General features: G+C 46.6%; 1 protein-coding gene across 1 annotated transcript in view; it reads left to right on the top strand.

The window, feature by feature from the left end:
* Window positions 1-15,798, top strand: part of LOC142765701 (uncharacterized) — a 28,119-nt gene extending 12,321 nt beyond the window's left edge. The window contains exons 3-5 of the mRNA XM_075867149.1: window positions 6,860-8,556; window positions 9,209-9,418; window positions 11,864-15,798. Of these exons, the coding sequence (XP_075723264.1) occupies window positions 6,860-8,556; window positions 9,209-9,418; window positions 11,864-12,029 (2,073 nt within the window). The 3' untranslated portion in view covers window positions 12,030-15,798. The remainder of the gene's footprint in view (window positions 1-6,859; window positions 8,557-9,208; window positions 9,419-11,863) is intronic.
* The last annotated feature ends 2,392 nt before the right edge of the window (window positions 15,799-18,190 follow it).

Below are 18,190 nucleotides of genomic sequence, written 5' to 3'. Positions count from 1 at the left end.
GTACGTATCTGCGCATGCGCCCTTTGATTCCGCTATCACGGTACGCCCGGTAAGCCCGGTATACTATAACTCTATTACGACGCCGCGCAGAGTTTTCATTCTGAAAAACAATTCCTGTGCTCCTTTCGTACACCTGACCAATTCTCCTTTCACGGGCAGTGACGCAAAGTCGCCCATCGGTTGCTTCACGTTGCAGTTAACTCGTCGATTGGCCTTTTTATGCTATAAAATGTTGGATACATAAAAATATGAAGACGAGGGTCCCATAGTCGGAAGACTGCAGCGGGACCCTCGGAAGGGTTCTTGTGAAGGAGAATGGTGGCGTGCTCGCGCAAAAATTTGAAACCAGTGTTATAACCCCTGTAACTCCCTTAATATAGCCCATATTCGCAAACTTCTTGTGGCAGCATGTTCACAAAACAAAAGTGCACATATTTCTTTGTATAACAATTTTGGGAACTCGGGGTTGTTTACTGGCCCTCTAAAGGCCAGTGTCTATGATGCGCCTTATGAGCATGCACACCGGAACCACTCCGACAGCGGCGACCCGAAACATTTTGGTGATACGTGGCCTCCGAAACATTCCGGCTGTTCCATCTCGGAGGCCTTGCATGCGAAGGAACGCACCAGCTCCCATGCTGCGCGTTTACCGCAAAGCCACCAAGCACACTTTTGGCTCCGGCCGCCAGGGGCGCTGTACTATATCTCAGGGTAAAGTTAGTGTATATGCTACCGTACGGTCGCATATACAGTGACTCTATCTCAGGGACTGGCCCTTACGATCGGGGCTGCAAAAGCAGTTGCCACCACATGCAAAGCTCAAACAGTGGTGGAAATGATATACCAGAAGTGAACTCTGCTTTGTGCTTTCGTTCTCTTATTTCTTTTTTTTTCTCTATACCTAAGCTAGAACACGCAATATCTGTTCATTACAGAATTTTTCGCGTGTAACGCCGCCTACGAGAATTGTAGGAAAGAAGTTCACAGGAAAGGGGCGCATTCGCAACTAAACTTTATTTTTCGCTGATTGCACATATAAAAAAAACCCTCATGCGTTACTGACGACACTGCCACATAATAAAACAAGATACAACCAGATTAAACTGCCTACCGCTCTAATCGTCGAGATAATCTATTTCACAAAACAGGTCAAGAGACCTGGCTTACTGAGTCACTTGCTCCACAACGTGTTGATGACAGGCGCCCCAAGTGCTCTTGCTCTCTTCTCTATCTTTTTGGCACTCGTGTCTTCTCCAGATCAGGTGCACAGTAGTCTCATGAGCACTGGTTTTATCTGGTTTTATTCTGTTAGTGTCATTGATAAAACGTGTTTTTCACATTATATGTGCAATCAACGCAAAGTGAAGCTCAGTTGCAAGTGCACCTCTTCCTGGTCAATTTCTTACAATTTTCGTACGTGGCGCTATGCCCCGAAAAATCCTGTATTGAAAAACCAACACCCTTGTTGTATATGCGTTCACCCGTTACAAAGGGCAAATCATCATCATCATTATCATCATCAAAATGATCCATCGGGATGGTCGCAATTAGTATCGCAAAACGTGCATTCCGTCGCCCGATAACACTGTAATCCGTGAACCTCTCCGCGTACACCGCTGGACAAGCTAAAGACGTTGAAGAACAGTTAGGGCTTTGAGACACGGTGTTATACTTCATTCATCGCCACCTCAATCCATCTCCGTCAGTTCCATCTCTTACTTCAATTGGTAGAACCTCTAAAGTTGCGAAACGTACTTCGTGAATCGTACGACGCTCAATGAATGATCCATTCCCCCCACTTTTTCTGTTATATATTTTAGTTTTCTATGTTTAGTACTCTTGGTGTTCATAAGTCATTGGAAATACTGCTCTTCCGATTTCCCGCAAAAAAAAAAAAAAAAAAAACGACTTCACGGCAGCTCTAATCGTGTCCTTGAATGTGGCTTCGTTGCACAATGACTAGCGTTGCCGTGAAGCAACATTTCAAGGCGGTATTTCTTGCGTATTTAGCACTTCAGCACGAAAGCGATAGTTATTTCCCTTTGATTAGACTGTTAGGAAGGGGGGTGGGTGAAGGAACTGTAGATACAGCTACGGCGACAAGAGGGTCTTCAGGGATCAGAATGCTTCCCCGAAGGATGAAACCACATAGTGTAGGCGGGGGGGGGGGGGGGGGGGGTGATTTTAAAGGAAGACAAAAGTGATCCCCTTAACTGTCTCTCAGGGGGAAGACACCTCAACAGTAGCTCACGAGAGGTAGGGGTAAAGGAGGGATTAAAAGGATAGGATTAAAAGGTAGAGAAATAGAGAGAGAGGAAGGAGAGAGTGAGGCACAGAGACAGCGAACGACGGAAGTAAAGAGAAGATGGGAAGGATGGAGACGGTCGCAGGAGTCCTCGAGGACGGGGCACCACTGGCGAGAGCTGTTGTCGGTGTTAGGGGATGGCGTAGGGCGAGCCCAGTCGGCCAGAGCTACGCTGTCGTCGGATATCGGCGTCAGGAGATGGCGTAGGGCCAGCCCTCGTGGCTGCGCTGTCGTCGCAGATCGCGAGGGCACAACCGGTCCGCGCGAAATCGAGCGAGCGAATCCCATAGTGCAGGCGGTTTGGTGAGTGTCACCCCATCCCGCTCTCACCTTCTCGTCGCTGCACCGCCCTTGGTTGCATACTCCCGCGGATCCACGGACCTGGTGGCCGTTCTTTTCACTGTCTTCTATTAAACCCGTGTTCCATTGAGTCCACCTTTGTAATAGCGATAACAAACTTCCTGCGTAAAAAAAGTCATGCTGATGAAACTGCAGGACAATACGCCCTTTTGGGCAGTTGGTACCTGTCGGTCCATCTCCAGGCCACACCGCTCTGCCACAGGTGGCCTCTGGTGCGCATGAACTTCTGTGACGGACAGCGCAGTGATTGGACTGCAGGAAATATTTACACACAACACTCTTGTGTGCGAATATTTCTATGGCTGCGCCATTCAAGTGCGTCTGAACTTTACCAACACGCCCCGACTTCAAACTTAGCCTCAACTTTGCCTGTGATGCTCGTGGTGTTCTACGCGTGCTATATGTATGGTGTGCACCTCCTTTCTTAGAGCGCTCTTGGAAATACGATTCGCTACTGTCGCATTCATGTAAATGTATTTCGCACTTCCTCGAACCTCATACGGCCCCACCGCGGTGGTCTAGTGGCTAAGGTACTCGGCTGCTGACCCGCAGGTCGCGGGATCGAATCCCGGCTGCGGCGGCTGCATTTGCGATGGAGGCGGAACTGTTGTAGGCCCGTGTGCTCAGATTTGGGTGCGCGTTGAAGAGCCCCAGGTGGTCGAAATTTCCGGAGCCCTCTACCAAGGTGTCTCTCATAATCATATGGTGGTTTTGGGACGTTAACCCCCCCCCCCCCCCATATCAGTAAACTTCCTCGAAAGCAGCATACTTTCGTTACCACAGGGTATTTCATGTTTTCCTTTTCCCTCATTTTTGATCTAGCGGTCACGGTCCTTAGCTGCCGACCCGAAAGTCAAAAGTTCGATTCTTATCACGGTGGTCGCAATCTGATGGAGACCAAATGGCTGGAGGCTCGTATTATTGCGCCACGTCAGTGCACTTTAATCTACACCGAGTGTTGTCAATTTCTGTAGGCCACCACTAAGGCGCCCCTCGTAATTGTTTCAGCGTTTTGGGATGTAAAACTCCAGGCATTATTATTCCGGTTGTCCTGCTATGTCTTGCAGGTTACGTGGTCAGTTTCGCCGGCGCTGTTAGAAAATAGGGTGTTTTAGCCGTACCAACGACGGCACGCTTTAAGTTTTTCACCTGCATGGGGCACCCCCTATGCCACAATAAGAGCAAACATAGCCAAAACAGAATGCATAAGTTACTCACCTTTGCCCCCCCCCCTCCCCCTCCTTAAAAATCATGGCGTTGCTGCTGAGCTGCCTTTTACGGTCCGTAAAGTACGGAAACACCATACCGTTGTCGTTGGCACGCAGGTTCTTTAAGATCATCATGCTTCGCAAATAGATTGCTTTAGATGGTAGTGAGCTGACCAAAGTGGTTAACAGAGGCCTCGCAGACTAAAAAAGAATAGCTAGCCAACCACGACAGTACGGTCTTATCGTCACTGATAAAAACCCCTAATAGTTATCGGGAGCGAGGTGGCGTTGTCTCGTTTTGTACAGCGTAATTTATGACCACTTGAGGACAGAGGCAGCAAAACATCTTCATTAATATTACAAATGAACGAGGAGCATGGAACCCCTAGCCCGAGTTCTCCAGAATGATTCCAACGATGTGTAGAGCTTTTTGTATTATGATTCCGAGGATTTTCTTAGGGCCCTCGCGTAGAGAATCACCCCACAGCTATCTTGCTTTTTTTTTGCGTAGAAAACGTTTGCAAGAGAGGAAAGGGGTCCCCGGCAGTGAATAAGGACGACATTGTGTGGGTGTAAACTTTTCTTTCAATGGGAAAGATCCGGTTTGGAGCACTGTCAGTTTGGAAGGGAGTTCTCCTGAGGTTTTGGTGCAGGTGTTTCCTGTGCCCAAGCTCAGAGTGTTTCACTATGCTGCAAAAAGAGAGTAATAGGTCCGAGTTATCTTCCCAACTGGGATTGTCTAGCCTATCAGGGCCATCGTGAAATGTCAAACATCGCGTTTCGTCGTGAACTACTTCATTCAGGTTGGTTTTGCTGGGATGTAGTACATTGATTCCCATGTGACCACGTGAAATTTATTAGCAGTCTTTGCTTTATTATGGTCACTGCTTTTCTTGAACTTAAACCAGGTAGACAGGCCGCAGGAAAAAAAAAATTCTCGTTGCCATGTCCGTTTTCCCGAGACTTCTGACAAATTGGTGGCCGTGGCTTGCAATGACAACCAGGGCCTCCTAACGGACGTTCAAGAGGACGTATGTAGCTAGCAGGGGACTAGGTGACCTCCACTCATTGGAGGCCAGTGTATTCTGAAAATGCCATCTGCAGAGGCGGTGAAATGTCTCTTTGTTTGTTAATACAGTTCCGTTAAGTTTAAATAAATCACTTAGAATCATGAACTGACCCAGCTTGTGAAACATTTTCGCTTTATTTTTTAACGCTTGTTCTTTCTTCTCTCTATCGAATCTATTATTCATTCGTTTCGCCACCTCATGTGTAGAGTTGCCCACCGAGCCAAACTTGGCCGACCTCTCTGCCTTTCTTTTTTCCTCTCTGCCTTTCTTTTTTGCTTTTTTTCTCTCTCTGCCTTGTTAGGGTCGTTCTAGCCTCGAATCTTATGAAAGCTATTTTCTTGCCTCATTACCTATTCTGTTACACTAATAGTGGATATTAGGGTGTCGTTATGTAACTACCCGTATTTTGCATTATTCACAAGTTCCACAGCACTGCTAGATAAGGTGACACAGTTCATCGGGCTGACTGTAAAACAACATTGCTGCTTATGTTTACCTTATGTTTTACCTATATGTTTTGTACCGTTGATGCATATGATTCACCGACTCATTATCGTTCCAGAGATTATGTGCTAAAATAAAGTTAACGTTGCTGTTTCCAAGAAGCTTTAGGAAAACGCTGTTATAACCCTTTTGAAATTCCTCATCACCTGCTCCAAATTAAAGCTAAAGGTAACCTATAAGTAGACATTACCGTGCATCACCTATTGATACACTTTTGAAGGGCCAAAACCAGCATTTGCGTGTTCCTTATTCCCGGTACTGCTTGCTTACTCGAGGCGGCTGCACTCGATTTCTATTGTTTAGCATATAGGCAGGGTCATGATTTCGTTCTTTTCAATTCTGGTATCGTTATGTATACGCCCACGTCTGTATGTACAGGATGCCGTCAAAAGTTTCCAGGCCACCATCTCACGTATTCCTATATGGCAGCGTGGCCTGACAATTCTCGACGGCCCCTGTACGGGCGTGTGTACATGTTTGTGAACGTGTAAAAAATGCAAATACGTGACCAATTTGTGAACACTGTGTACTGCGGGAGCTGACGATTTCACAAACGAACTGGTCTTCTTCAAATCTGCTTCTTCAAGACTGCAAATCATTTGCAGCATTGAAAGACGACAAATGCGCTTGTCGAAACGCCAGCTTTGGCAACACGTGCGTTCGCGAATTCGTCTCTTCTTCAAGCTTCTATCTTCCCTTGAACTTCTAACCTAAAGGTGCGATCATAGTTGCACCGTTTTTATGTAAGTATAGTATCTCACCACTTCCAGTGTTCATGGATAGCCAAGAAGCCCAAGAGTCTGTTCTGCTAAAGGGCATAATGTGAATACGTGTCTGGATAAGTTCTTCTTCCTTCAACTTCGGTGTGTGCGTCAAGTGGCAAGGATGAAAAAAAAAACAAAAAAAAAACATTGCGTCCCCTTCCCCTTACGTGCGAATGTTTAAGTAGAGAAGCTGGAACGTGTAGCCCTGGCGTTAAATTGCCGGGTTTAATCTAACAGTTCGGTAAAGTTTCTCTCATTTATTCTTCTGTGCATATCCTGAAATGCTTAACTAGTGTTTCGCCACCTGTGCAGCCCGTGCGTTTCTTTCTTCACATTAAGTGAACCTGCGATTATATGCCCAATTTTAGTAGCACACACGTTCTTACCCGCCGATGGCGTCTTCATTTTCAGTGGATGAGTGTAATAGGGCTCACCAAATTACTGTGGCGTAGTTGCTCTTGGGGTTTTGGCTTGCATTCGATGGGTGAATTTCGCTTTCGCCTAGTTATACTTTATTGTGATCGAATACTTTGCAAACAACGGAGTTGGCCATGACATGAACTGCCAGCGGACAAAAGTCCAGATGGCAGGAAGCAATGTACACACGCCATCCATGTCAGTAATGAGACTATCTTGCATAATCCACAGGTACCCATCCGGCCGCCATTAGTCTTCCCTGAACCTTCCAAGTTTGCCTCGCCGCCACCACCACCGTCGTTCCAGTTCGTGTTCCCTCCTGCGCCCCCGCAACCAGAGGTCCGCCGTAGGCCATCACAATTCCTGTCGCCAGACAAGATACTGCAAGGAGCACAGCCGGCGACCGGCGGCACCTTTGACCAATTGCTGCACATAGCCCAATCGCCAGCCGTGTCGAATATCGTCAGCAACAACCCCGACCTCGTAGTGAAGTTCCTGCGAGGCATCGTCGGTGCGAAGCCGCTGCAGACTCCCATTGGGACGGCGCACAGCACGGCGGGGTTGACTGGTAGCAAAATCGGTGGTGGAGACATCGAGGCCCTCCTGAACTTCGTGCGCGAGGACCCGAACCTCGTGCGCAACATCGTCAGGGCCGACCCACAGTTCGTGCCCAGCCTCGTGAACAACATTTTGGGCATACCGGGAGAGGGCGGTCGGCAGCCCACACCCGCGCCTCCGGCCAATTTCAGCGGCTTCGACTTCAATCAGTCCAGCAACGGCACAGAAGGAGGAGACAAGTCCCCTGACAACGTCCCGGCCAACGTTCCCATTGACACAGCGCAAGACAAGCCCCTAACCCTGCCGTTTACTGCGCCCAAGAGCGCGTCCAAGCTGCCGACTAGTTTCCAGAGTCAATACTCCTTTCAGAGCTACCCGCCAAATTTCTACTCTCTTGCAAACTACGGACCGTCCCCCTACAAAACCTATGGATTTCCCGCCGGGTTCGGAGGACCACAGCGGCCCGCCGGATTATTCAGTGCCCCGTGGCGACCACCGACACCTCAGGGAATCAATGTGCCAAAGTTCACGAATTACATAAACCAGGCGACTGAGCTAACGTACGGCAACACGAACCGCCTAAAGAAGCAGCAGTCTACCAAGAGTCAGGTTCCCGTCGCCGTTGCTGAGAAGCCCCAAACAGCGCCCGTGCCGGTCGTTACTACGGAGGAGCCGGCAAAGTCCACCCTAGATGCCTACGGGTCTGTCCGAAAAGTTACACCTAAAACACCCTATGCGACGAACGTGACACCAGAGCGGCCAGTCGTACTGCAGTCTTACGGACCCGTTCAGAAAGATAAACCCAAGACGACTTCCACGACGGCCTTCACGACGCCACGTCCACCAAAGCGGCCCTCCGTCCCGGCATACACACCTGCGCCGGAGTCATCACGCCCAAAAGAACAACCCCTAGTCCAGACTCAAGGACCAACTAAGGCCAAGCCTTCGTATCAGGGCGAAGTCGTGACAAAGGTTCCCGCCACCCAAGGCTACGAGACACCAAGCAGGACTAGCAGACCTGGGCCCTCGTACACGCCCAGCAGCACTGGCCAAGCCGGAACGTTGACTAAGAGCATCGTAGTCACTGCAGAGAAGCCGGTGGTCGAGCAGGATTTGCCAATCCCGAGGGGAACCGAAGGTGACATCTACTTTTCTGGCGTCCAAGACGAACAGATCTCACCGTTTGGGAGCGATCGGCCCACCCCGAAGAAGACCGCAGGGCCACCTCCCGTAAGGCCTGTTTTTGTGCCGGCCACCGGAAAGTTCCGGCCCGGCAAAGATGAGAGGGGCAGGCCTGAGGTGAACGTGGGGAGCTTCCCTGCTTCCCTGTTCCACCCGACCTCATCGGACGGCCAGGATACAAAGAACAGGTAAAGAACACTTCGCAGCCTTGCTAATACTGCGCACCTAGTATTTCGCGGCTGAATTGTTGGTCTACATTTCACGTATTAGTATGGGTTGGTATAAGTGCGTAGCCATATCATTCCAGCAGAATAAGTCTTGCATCAGTTGATTTTTTTTGTTGACATACCTACAAGTGAAAAAGCTTTTCAAAAGGGGAAAAAAATGTCCGCTAGGCATCCTAGCCGCGACTTTGACGAGGCGATTCGCAGCTCAAACACAAACGAAAAATCTCTATCAAAAGATACAGATTTTTTTGTTCGGGAACTTCATTCATCTGCATAACCCTCTAATTAAAGGTGGCGAACTTAGTCTCGATAGACTTCAACTTTTGATTCAGAATGCATCCAACAAATTGCACTACTACGACACCGATGTATTCGCATGGAAAATTCGGGAACGCTTGGAAACCCATCGGCAAAAATAAAATGTTTCTGCCCTAAGACAGCACAAAATGTGAGAAGCAGAGAAGCAACACTGTGAGCTAATTTGCGTGGCTTTCTTGTGATTCCGACTGCGATGACGTTTTCCGTGAATCAAGCAAACGCCTCGTTGGCGCCGACCCCACAAATTCGTTTGTACTGTAACCGGCTCTTTCTGTCATTTTATTTTGCACTACAGTGCCGCCAGCAGCCATATCAGCGGTTCGGCGAAGCCCAGAGCCCGTCGCGACACTTCCTCTGCCTCGGCGATGACAGACCTGATGAAGCTGTTCGACCCACGCACCATGGACAATCGAAAGTGCGTCTTCAAGATGGTCTGCTTCATCGGAGCCAACGATCACACGCTCGGCCGCACCAAGTTTGGTGACAGCATCGCCCGCGTCCTCAGGTACATCGCCCTTTACACTCTACGTTACGTCATTCGTTACATCAAAAGTTACGCTCACGTTTGCCAAACCATGTGCGGCTTCGTTGAAGGGACACGAAAGGCAAATAACAATTTATGAGAGCGAAAGCTCAATGTATGGCAACGTCGGAAACGGCAATATTATCAATAGCAGTGCCCCACTTACCCAGAACTTGCGCTAAATGTATGACATGACGTGTGCCACGTGGCAATTTCGATACTGATTCCGATTATGAGAGAGCGTTTGCGTACAATTAATCGCTAGTAATCAAACCAGCTGCCATTAACGGAAAGAACCTCTCGTGCATAAAGAGACAGAATTAAATGCCGCTTGTTCGTTTTCACTTGATTTATAGAAAAAAAGAACCGCCGGGCGTTACTATAGTAGTAAGTCTAGTGAAAATCCACTGTGATAAGTCGGGGCGTATTCGTCGACATTCGCAAGTTAAAGATAGGTTTGGTAAGACGATGCAAAACGTGCAAGAAGTCAAAGTGAGAGCCGACGCATGGAAACACAAAGTGAAGATTGATTAAATGAACAGGACAATCTCTTCGTCTGGTGCGTTTGTGCTGTTACTTTTGCCTCAGGAATATGTACCGACTAATTGCGATATCTTATCTCGTTCACTCAATCAATGTGCAAAAGCAGAAAGCATTAAACTCTACACTTCCGCGCCAGTGTGCGGAAGTATTATTTATTTATTCACGGGAAACAGATGTCCCAGTAAGTCTGGTCATCGCACCACCATGTCATCTGTTTAGCGGCATTTCTTGGGAATTTTTTTCCCCTTCGTGCTTGCTGTTGGACGTTTTGGCTTCCGTACAGTGGTCACGTGATGTTTATTTACTTATGAAGGCCCTTTATCAAGCTGCTGAAATGTGGTACACAAATATGGTACGGTGACCGTACCACTCCTCTTCCGGTGGTCCTCCTTTGACCATTGAAGGTACCCCAACACCAGAGAAGCTTTTTCCTGTCAGGCCTCCTCGTGTTCTGTCAGCCTACGCATAGATAACGAGGTGCCTTATGTCCGGGGGGACGCACTGTCACTGGAAAGGTGGAGCGCTACAGTACTGCTTTACCGTATTCGCGTACCGTATTTCTGTAACTTGCTAAACGGCTCCATTAACGTACGGATAAGAAATCCAGTGGGAAGCCACAATCGATGTGTCCTCGATGAGTTCAGCTAACGGACTGTCCACTTAGGTCACCGCTGATAGGCTAGAGCTCGGTGGGTGCACCGCGCCCCCTAGTGTTCGCTTCTTCTTCCGCAGCGTCGTCGCGGCGTAACGGAGCTTTCACAACTGTTGACACTAAATGATGAAAGAACCGCAGCGCTTGAACGCAGTCAACGCAAGCATCCAGACATCCGCTCTGGGCAGCAAGAATCGAGGTGGCCGTGCATGAAGCCAGATTTAGGGATCGTGTTTGCCCTTTCATTAGGGTGTGACATCCCGTTGAACGCGTCTAGCTAGCTCTGGGGCTCGGTAACGTATTACCCCTGCTCCGTTCGCAAGCATGGGGGATGCAAGGAACGACTTTTTGACATTGTGTTCTTTGATTCTACATTTCACTAAAGTTGTGCTGTGCTAGTCATAGTTTCCTAAAATTAACTGCAGGTGACTCTAGTGCGCTTGAGGATGTATATATTGCCGTGTTTCAGTTTTGTCTCGAATGGAGAATCGCTGTGAACTTCATGAGCCGACTTCAAAGCTGCCATAGATACTATAGCGCCAGTGTCGTCTAGTGGGTTTATAATAAACTGGAATGCTGGTACCATGGCCTCAGAGATGGCGGGTGCGCGGCAGAAACTTGCCGTGCACCCGCCATCTCGGAAGCCATGCTCTGACGACGGCCGATTGGATGTGCGCGCGCGGATAGCGTGGCGCGCCGATCCAGGAGGCCGTGCTGCTACGGTACGTCGATTCGATGGGCTCACGAGCCTGTTGACATAATGGCTGGCCGCTTTTTAGGGCAACTTAGCGTGCTCCGCCGCAACGGAAATGTCCGTTAGTAGGACGCATTGAGAGAATACTTCCCGTGGAAAATCTTTTATGTCGTCATACATGCATACATACGTTTATTGGGGGGAAAATAAAGAAAGAAAAGTACACGAAAGTACCCAGGCCTGTACCATAAGAGACCAGAAGCCAAAAGCTAATTTTCATGATGACATAAATAAAAATGAAACAAGAAAAAGCGAAACCAAATTAAAGCAAATCTCAGAAAAAAAAGGAAGATAATTATGGTTTCTTTGAATCACTTGGTGACTTTTTGGGTGAGGTAGTGGCTTCTTAGGTGACCCGATGTCGATTTCCTGGGGTTCTTCAGGCAGGTTGCGGAATCTAGTCACGGGCGGTCGCCAGGAACTATATCCCGGTGATGTCCCGTTAAGAAAGCGACCTCGCTGACGCTATGTCTTCCAGGTACATGGACGACACGGTGCTCAACGGTGGGGACGACTTGGCCGCCGCCTACAACGCCGCCTACGAAGTGGGTCGCACCCATGGCGGCGAGGGTTGCCGCATCAAGTACAACTCTTGTCCCATGACCGTCGTGGACCTGGTGAGCCTGTCCGCCAACTTCGGCTGAAGAGGCCCTCCGCGGTGTGGCGCGACGCGAGCGCGGATGCCTCGGTGACCCGTTTCGTGCAGTCTGCAGTCTCTGGTCTGCGCGCGTCTTACTACAACGGATCAGATCGAAGATGCATGTGTCTTGCGTCGCGTCGTTGAAGAGTCGGAAGCGATAGAGTGCCTAAATTTGCAGTGATGCGATGGGGTTTAGCGGATGTGCTCCACATATCGTGTGTTTTGTGGTCAGCCTTAACTTGCAAAAGTGTGTTTGCGTCTTGCCTCCTCTCCTTTCCCTTCCTTTTACTCTCAACTTTCCTCCCACTCCAAAGAAAGAACACGATTTTTTTTAGTTGTAAAAGTTTTGTTAAACACGTTCTTGTGTTACCTTGATCTTTAGGCAGTGTTTTTGTCAAATGTCCCTATCCTTTCTCCTCTCTCTCTTTCTCCGCCATAACAAAGAAAAAAAAGAAAAAAAATCGTACATAACTACGGAAGCTTGTCTTGTAAGTGCTCGAGTTGAATATACCAAAATGTATCTGTTCTTTTGTTTTTTTTTTTTGTCTTTTAAACTTCCCGTTTTAAATTGAAAAAGCTATTTTGTTGAACATGTTCTCGTGTTACGTTAGTTTGCAGGCTGTGTATGGTCAACTGTTGCTATCCCCTCCCCATTCTCTTCCCCAAATAACAAAGCAACAAAACGAAAAAAAGTCTTAGCTATCCACGCAAGCTTTTTTTGTAGGAGCTCGTGTGGAATTGTGCAAAACGAAACTGTTTTTTTTTTGTTGAAGATGCGTGTTATGTCGTGTCTATCTAAACTTTTTTTTAATTCTAAAAGCTATTCTGTTGAACACATTCTAGTGTTATATTGATTTTAAGGATGAGTTTGCATCAAATGTTGCTACCCTCTCCCTCCCACCTTTCCCCACCATAACAACAAAAAATTTCTAGATAAAAACGGAAGTTTTTCTTGTAGGAGTTTGTGTGGAATATGACAAAAAAGTAACCGCGGGATGTAAACGCATGTTTTTTTTTAGAAGCTGGGATGCTATTTTCCATGCTTGCTTTCTTTAAATGAAAATACTGTTAAACACGTTCTAGTGTTATATTTATTTCCAGGCTGTGTTTGCGTGCAATGTTGCTATCCTCTCCCCACTATAACAAACAAAAAAAAACGAAAAAAATCGTAGATAACCACGGAAGCTTTTTTTGTAGGAGGTTGTGTGGCATATAACAAAATCAACTGTCGGGTGTAAAAGACTTTTTTTTTTGTAGACGCTTGGATGTCATTTTCATGTTTGCTTTTCTTTTAAAGTGAAAAGCTATTAAAGACGTTCTAGTGTTATAATAATTTCCAGGCTGTGTTTGCGTCGAATTTCGCTATCCTCTCCCCTCCCTCTCCCAACCATAACAAAGAAAAAAAACAAAAAAAATCGTAGATAACAACGGAACCTTTACTTGTAGGAGCTTGTGTGAAACGTAACAAAAAATAACTGCGGCATTCAAAAGATTGTTTATTTTCCTTCGTAGGATCTGGAATATCATTATCCATGCCTGCTTTTTTTAATGAAAAAGCTGTTAAAACACGTTCTAGTGCTTTACTAATTTCCAGGCTGTGTTTGCGTCAAATTTCGCTATCCTCTCCTCTCCCTCTCCGCACCATAAAAAAGATAAAAAATTGAAAAAAAATCGTAGATAACAACGGAACCTTTTCTTGTAGGAGGTTGTGTGAAATATAACAAAAAGTAACTGCCGGGTGTAAAAGACTTTCCGTGTTTTTTTTTTCGTAAGCGCTAGGATGTAATTTTCTATGCTCGTTTTTAAAGGAAGAAGCTGTTAAACACGTTCTAGTGTTGTACTAATTTCCAGGCTGTCTTTGCGTCAAATTTTCCTATCCTCTTCCCTCCCTCTCCCCACCATAACAAAGAAAAAAAACGAAAAAAATACGTAGATAACAACGGAACCTTATCTTGTAGGAGGTTGTGTGAAACGTAACAAAAGGTAACTGCGGCATGTGAAAGATTGTTTTTTTTTTTTCCTTCGTAGAAGCTAGGATATCATATCCATGCCTGCTTTTTAATGAAATTGCTGTTAAACACGTTCTAGCGTTTTACAAATTTCCAGGCTGTGTTTGCGTCAAATTTCGCTATCCTCTTCTCTCCGTCTCCCCACCATAACAAAGAAAAACACCGAAAAAAATCGTAGATAACAATTGAACCTTTACTTGTAGAAGGTTATGTGAAACGTAACAAAAAGTAACTGCGGCATGCAAAAGAACGTAGAAGCTGCGATATATTTATCCATGGCTGCTTTTTTAATCAAAAAGCTGTTAAACACGTTCTAGTGTTTTACTAATTTCCAGGCTGTGTTTGCGTCAAATTTCGCTATCCTCACCTCTCCCTTTCTCCACCATAACAAAAAAAAATCGTAGATAACAACGGAACCTTTTCTTGTAGGAGGTTGTGTGAAATATAACAAAAAGTAACTGCCGGGTGTAAAAGACTTTCCGTGTTTTTTTTTTTTTTCGTAAGCGCTAGGATGCCATTTTCCATGCTTGTTTTTTAAAGTAAGAAGCTGTTGAACACGTTCTAGTGTTGTACTTATTTCCAGGCTGTCTTTGCGTCAAATTTTCCTATTCTTTTCCCTCCCTCTGCCCACCATAACGGAGAAAAAATATCCGAAAACATTGTAGATAACAACGGAACCTTTTCTTGTAGGAGGTTGTGTGAAACGTAACAAAAAGTAACTGCGGCATGTAAAAGAATTTTTTTCCTTCGTAGAAGCTGCGATATCATTATCCATGCCTGTTTTTTTTTAAAATAAAGCTGTTAAACTTGTTCTAGTGTCGTACTAATTTCCAGGCTGTGTTTGCGTCAAATTTTGCTATCCTCTCCTCTCTCTCTCCCCACCATAACAAAGAAAAAAAAAACCGAAAAAAATCGTAGATAACCACGGAACCTTTTCTTGAAGGAGGTTGTGTGGAATATAACAAAAAGTAACAGCAAGATGTAAAACTGTTTTTTTTTTTCGTAGAAGCTGGGCATTCTCCGGGTTTGCTTTTTTTTTTCCTAAGGAAGAAGTTGTTAAACACGCTCTAGTGTATATTAATTTCCACGCTGTTTTTGCCTGCAGTGTTGCTATCCTCTCCCCCCCCCCCCCCCCGTCTCCTCATCATAACAACGAAAAAAAAATTAAAAAAATCGTACATAACCACGGAAGCTTTTTTTTTGCAGTAGATCGTTTGGAATATAGCAAAACGTAACTGCGGTGTAACTGCTGTGTAACCAATAATGCAGCGCGTAAAGTATGTGAGACGCGGGACAAGGGCAGGGACAATGACAAGTGCTGTCCTGTGTTTCACATTCTTTACGCGCTACGCTATTGGTAATGTATTACCAAGACGCCTAACTTCAGACACTAGCGGTTTTCAGGCTGTGTTTGCGGCAAATGTTGCTATCCTCTTCCCTCTTTCGCCCTCTTCTCCACTATAACAAAAAACAAGAACGATAAAAAAAACGCATGCGATCGAAATCCCTGGTTCTCAGCAGGAACTGCTCCTGTCGTCTGTTAAAAAAATGATAGGAATGGATTATTGTAGGGTGTTCAGTTTTTTATATAGTACGCTTGCTCTTTTGTGTGGCACATGCTAATTTGTATTTGTAAATGCCCCATGCATCACATCGAATTTATTCGCTCATCAAGGTTGCCTCACTGTGTTAAGTTACACACGCCAATGCTTCCACTCCTCGTGTGTATGTACATAGGGCAAATAAAGTATATTTCAACTCATACGTATCGACCATGAATCTTGTGTAAGCAGCCTGCAGTGTACACTTCACGGCTTGGTACTCAACGTTCCGAACACAGAACTTCTTCATGACGCAATACACCGGTGTCTCCAGGTACTCTAAGACAGACGCAGTACACAAGGAAAATCGTCCTGTGTTGTGTCTGTGTTCGCTTAGCGCGCCCTCTAGGATGAACGAAGTCTAACTAGCCCTTATATCTGCTCGTTGTAGCGAAAGTGGTTAAAATCATGGGCGTGCACCCTCGAAGGGGGGGGGGGCTTCTTTTTCATAATCATCCAAGAGGGCTGACGCAGCCAGCTTCACGGAATGACATAATAGGGAGGGGGATGTGCTACGAGTCGGGACGAGTTGTGTGCAAGGTCAGCCGTTGACTTAATTGGGAGGAAAGCGCTGCGACAAAGATTCGACCCCCCCCCCCCCCCCTAATGGCGAAACCACCATGCGTATACGCCTACGATTGAAATTGTATTACACGAATGAAACCACACCAGTATGCCATTACTGCCAGTATGTCAGTGCCATTACTGGCTCCTTCGGATATACCCGGGACACTGCCGAATTTCAATTGAGCCTCGCGATCGAATACGGTCATATATTTTGGATTCCGATTTCATGCGAAGTAGTTTGTACAAAATCTTATTTTATTGCATCGAGTCAAACGTCGAGAGCTGGACCGACTTTGTGTACGTTTTTAGTGGCTGTCACATAGTCGTGACGTTCAAGAAGGGCAACAGCCTTCGGTCGAAGGTTTTTTTTTTAAGGGGGGCGGGGACGGGGTGAGTTTGTGCCTGATAAACCGAATGTAAAAAGCAGCAATACACACACTATACACTGATGGCGGGGAACAGGGCATCAGCCGTCGGTAATCTGATCGGCAGTAAGGAGCATAGGCATTTACAAATGCGGCCTCAAACATTCGAGCCTCGTCGCTGGTGGCTGCGTGTGTTTTTGAATAAACTTCACTGTTCGTGTTTGGACGCTCAAGCCGGTCGGAAGATTCTAGACACATATGGAAGCTTCGCAGACATTCGGGCGTGGTTTGTGGAATACAATGCTTACGTAAGAGTACGTTTACGTAAGAGTACCACAGTACGTTTACGTAAGAGTAGACAGTGCTTACGTTTACGTAAGGAACCGTTTACGTAAGAATACCGAAAAAAAAAGAAAGCACGCGGGGCAATATAGCTTTTTTTTATGGAGGGGGGGAGGAGCACTTGCTGAAGTCATTTGCTGTTTAAGGAAGCAACAATCTAGGGTGAAGGGGCTTCTACGCATTCAGTAATAAAGAATGTACATACATTCCCAAAAGAAATGTGCGGGGGAACCGTTTGGCTATAGGTGTGGCTGTGTGGGCGGCGTAAGCACGTAAAAGGTTACAATTAGTGACGTTTGGGGTGGTGTTTGAGTGATATCCTTAGTGTTACACAACCTCTTGTGCAGCTTGTGAAATCGCGTTTCTCCTGCGAATAAATGCCGAGTCGAAGTTATGCGCGCCCCGCCACGGTGGTCTATATGCTGGCTAAGGTACTCGGCTGCTGACCCGCAGGTGGCGGGATCGAAGCCCGGCTTCATTTCCGATGGAGGCGGGAATGTTGTATAGGTCCGTGTGCTCAGATTTGGGTACACGTTAAAGAACCCAAGGTGGTCAAAATTTCCGGAGCCCTCCACTACAGCGTCTGTCATAATCTTATAGTGGTTTCAGGATGTTAAACCCCACAAATCAATCAATCGAAGTTATGCGCCCCGTCCTGTTGGTAGTCTACCTTGTCTGTTTTTTTTTTTTTTTTGCGCTAAGCAATGTCGAAAGTTCACACCCCACTTTGGTTCTGGATCGATCATGACGTCACCAAGTTCGTAGACTACACTGGTGCCCAAAGGGTATCCCAAGGTCCGACGCAATCTCGGTAATCACCGCCGAACACAGATGTCAGTTTTATCAAAATGAACTGCACGCTAAGGTGTGACGATGTGCTTTTCGCAAGAGGTGGTCCTTGTCGGGATCTTTGCGATTGCGCACTGGTTGCCCATTGCTCAGAAAGTCATGTGATATGTAATATTCCTTACGCTGACAACGAACACTGCAGACCACAGCCGACTTAACCGTGATGTCATTCCAATATAGGGTGCTTTTCGAAGGCAGCTCTAAGCATTTGCGTAAATTCGGTTAGTCAATACGCACAGGAGCTGGGATCCATTGCGGCTCTAATCGCGACTTACGATTATTTCGTCCCTCTGATTTTTCCTTCACCGTGGGAACGCTGCCGACGCCGGGACTCCATTTTCTACGACTAACTCCCGTATTCACACATGCCCCTCGACTCGACTTTCCCCCTTCGCTTGACAGAGTTGAGCACTGCGCCACCACTTGGCTGAA

The sequence above is a fragment of the Rhipicephalus microplus genome, chromosome 6 (genome assembly GCF_043290135.1).
Source record: "Rhipicephalus microplus isolate Deutch F79 chromosome 6, USDA_Rmic, whole genome shotgun sequence".
Classification (NCBI taxonomy): domain Eukaryota; kingdom Metazoa; phylum Arthropoda; class Arachnida; order Ixodida; family Ixodidae; genus Rhipicephalus; species Rhipicephalus microplus.
The sequence above is the reverse complement of the archived record's forward strand: the minus strand, read 5'-3'. Positions and strand labels throughout refer to the sequence as shown.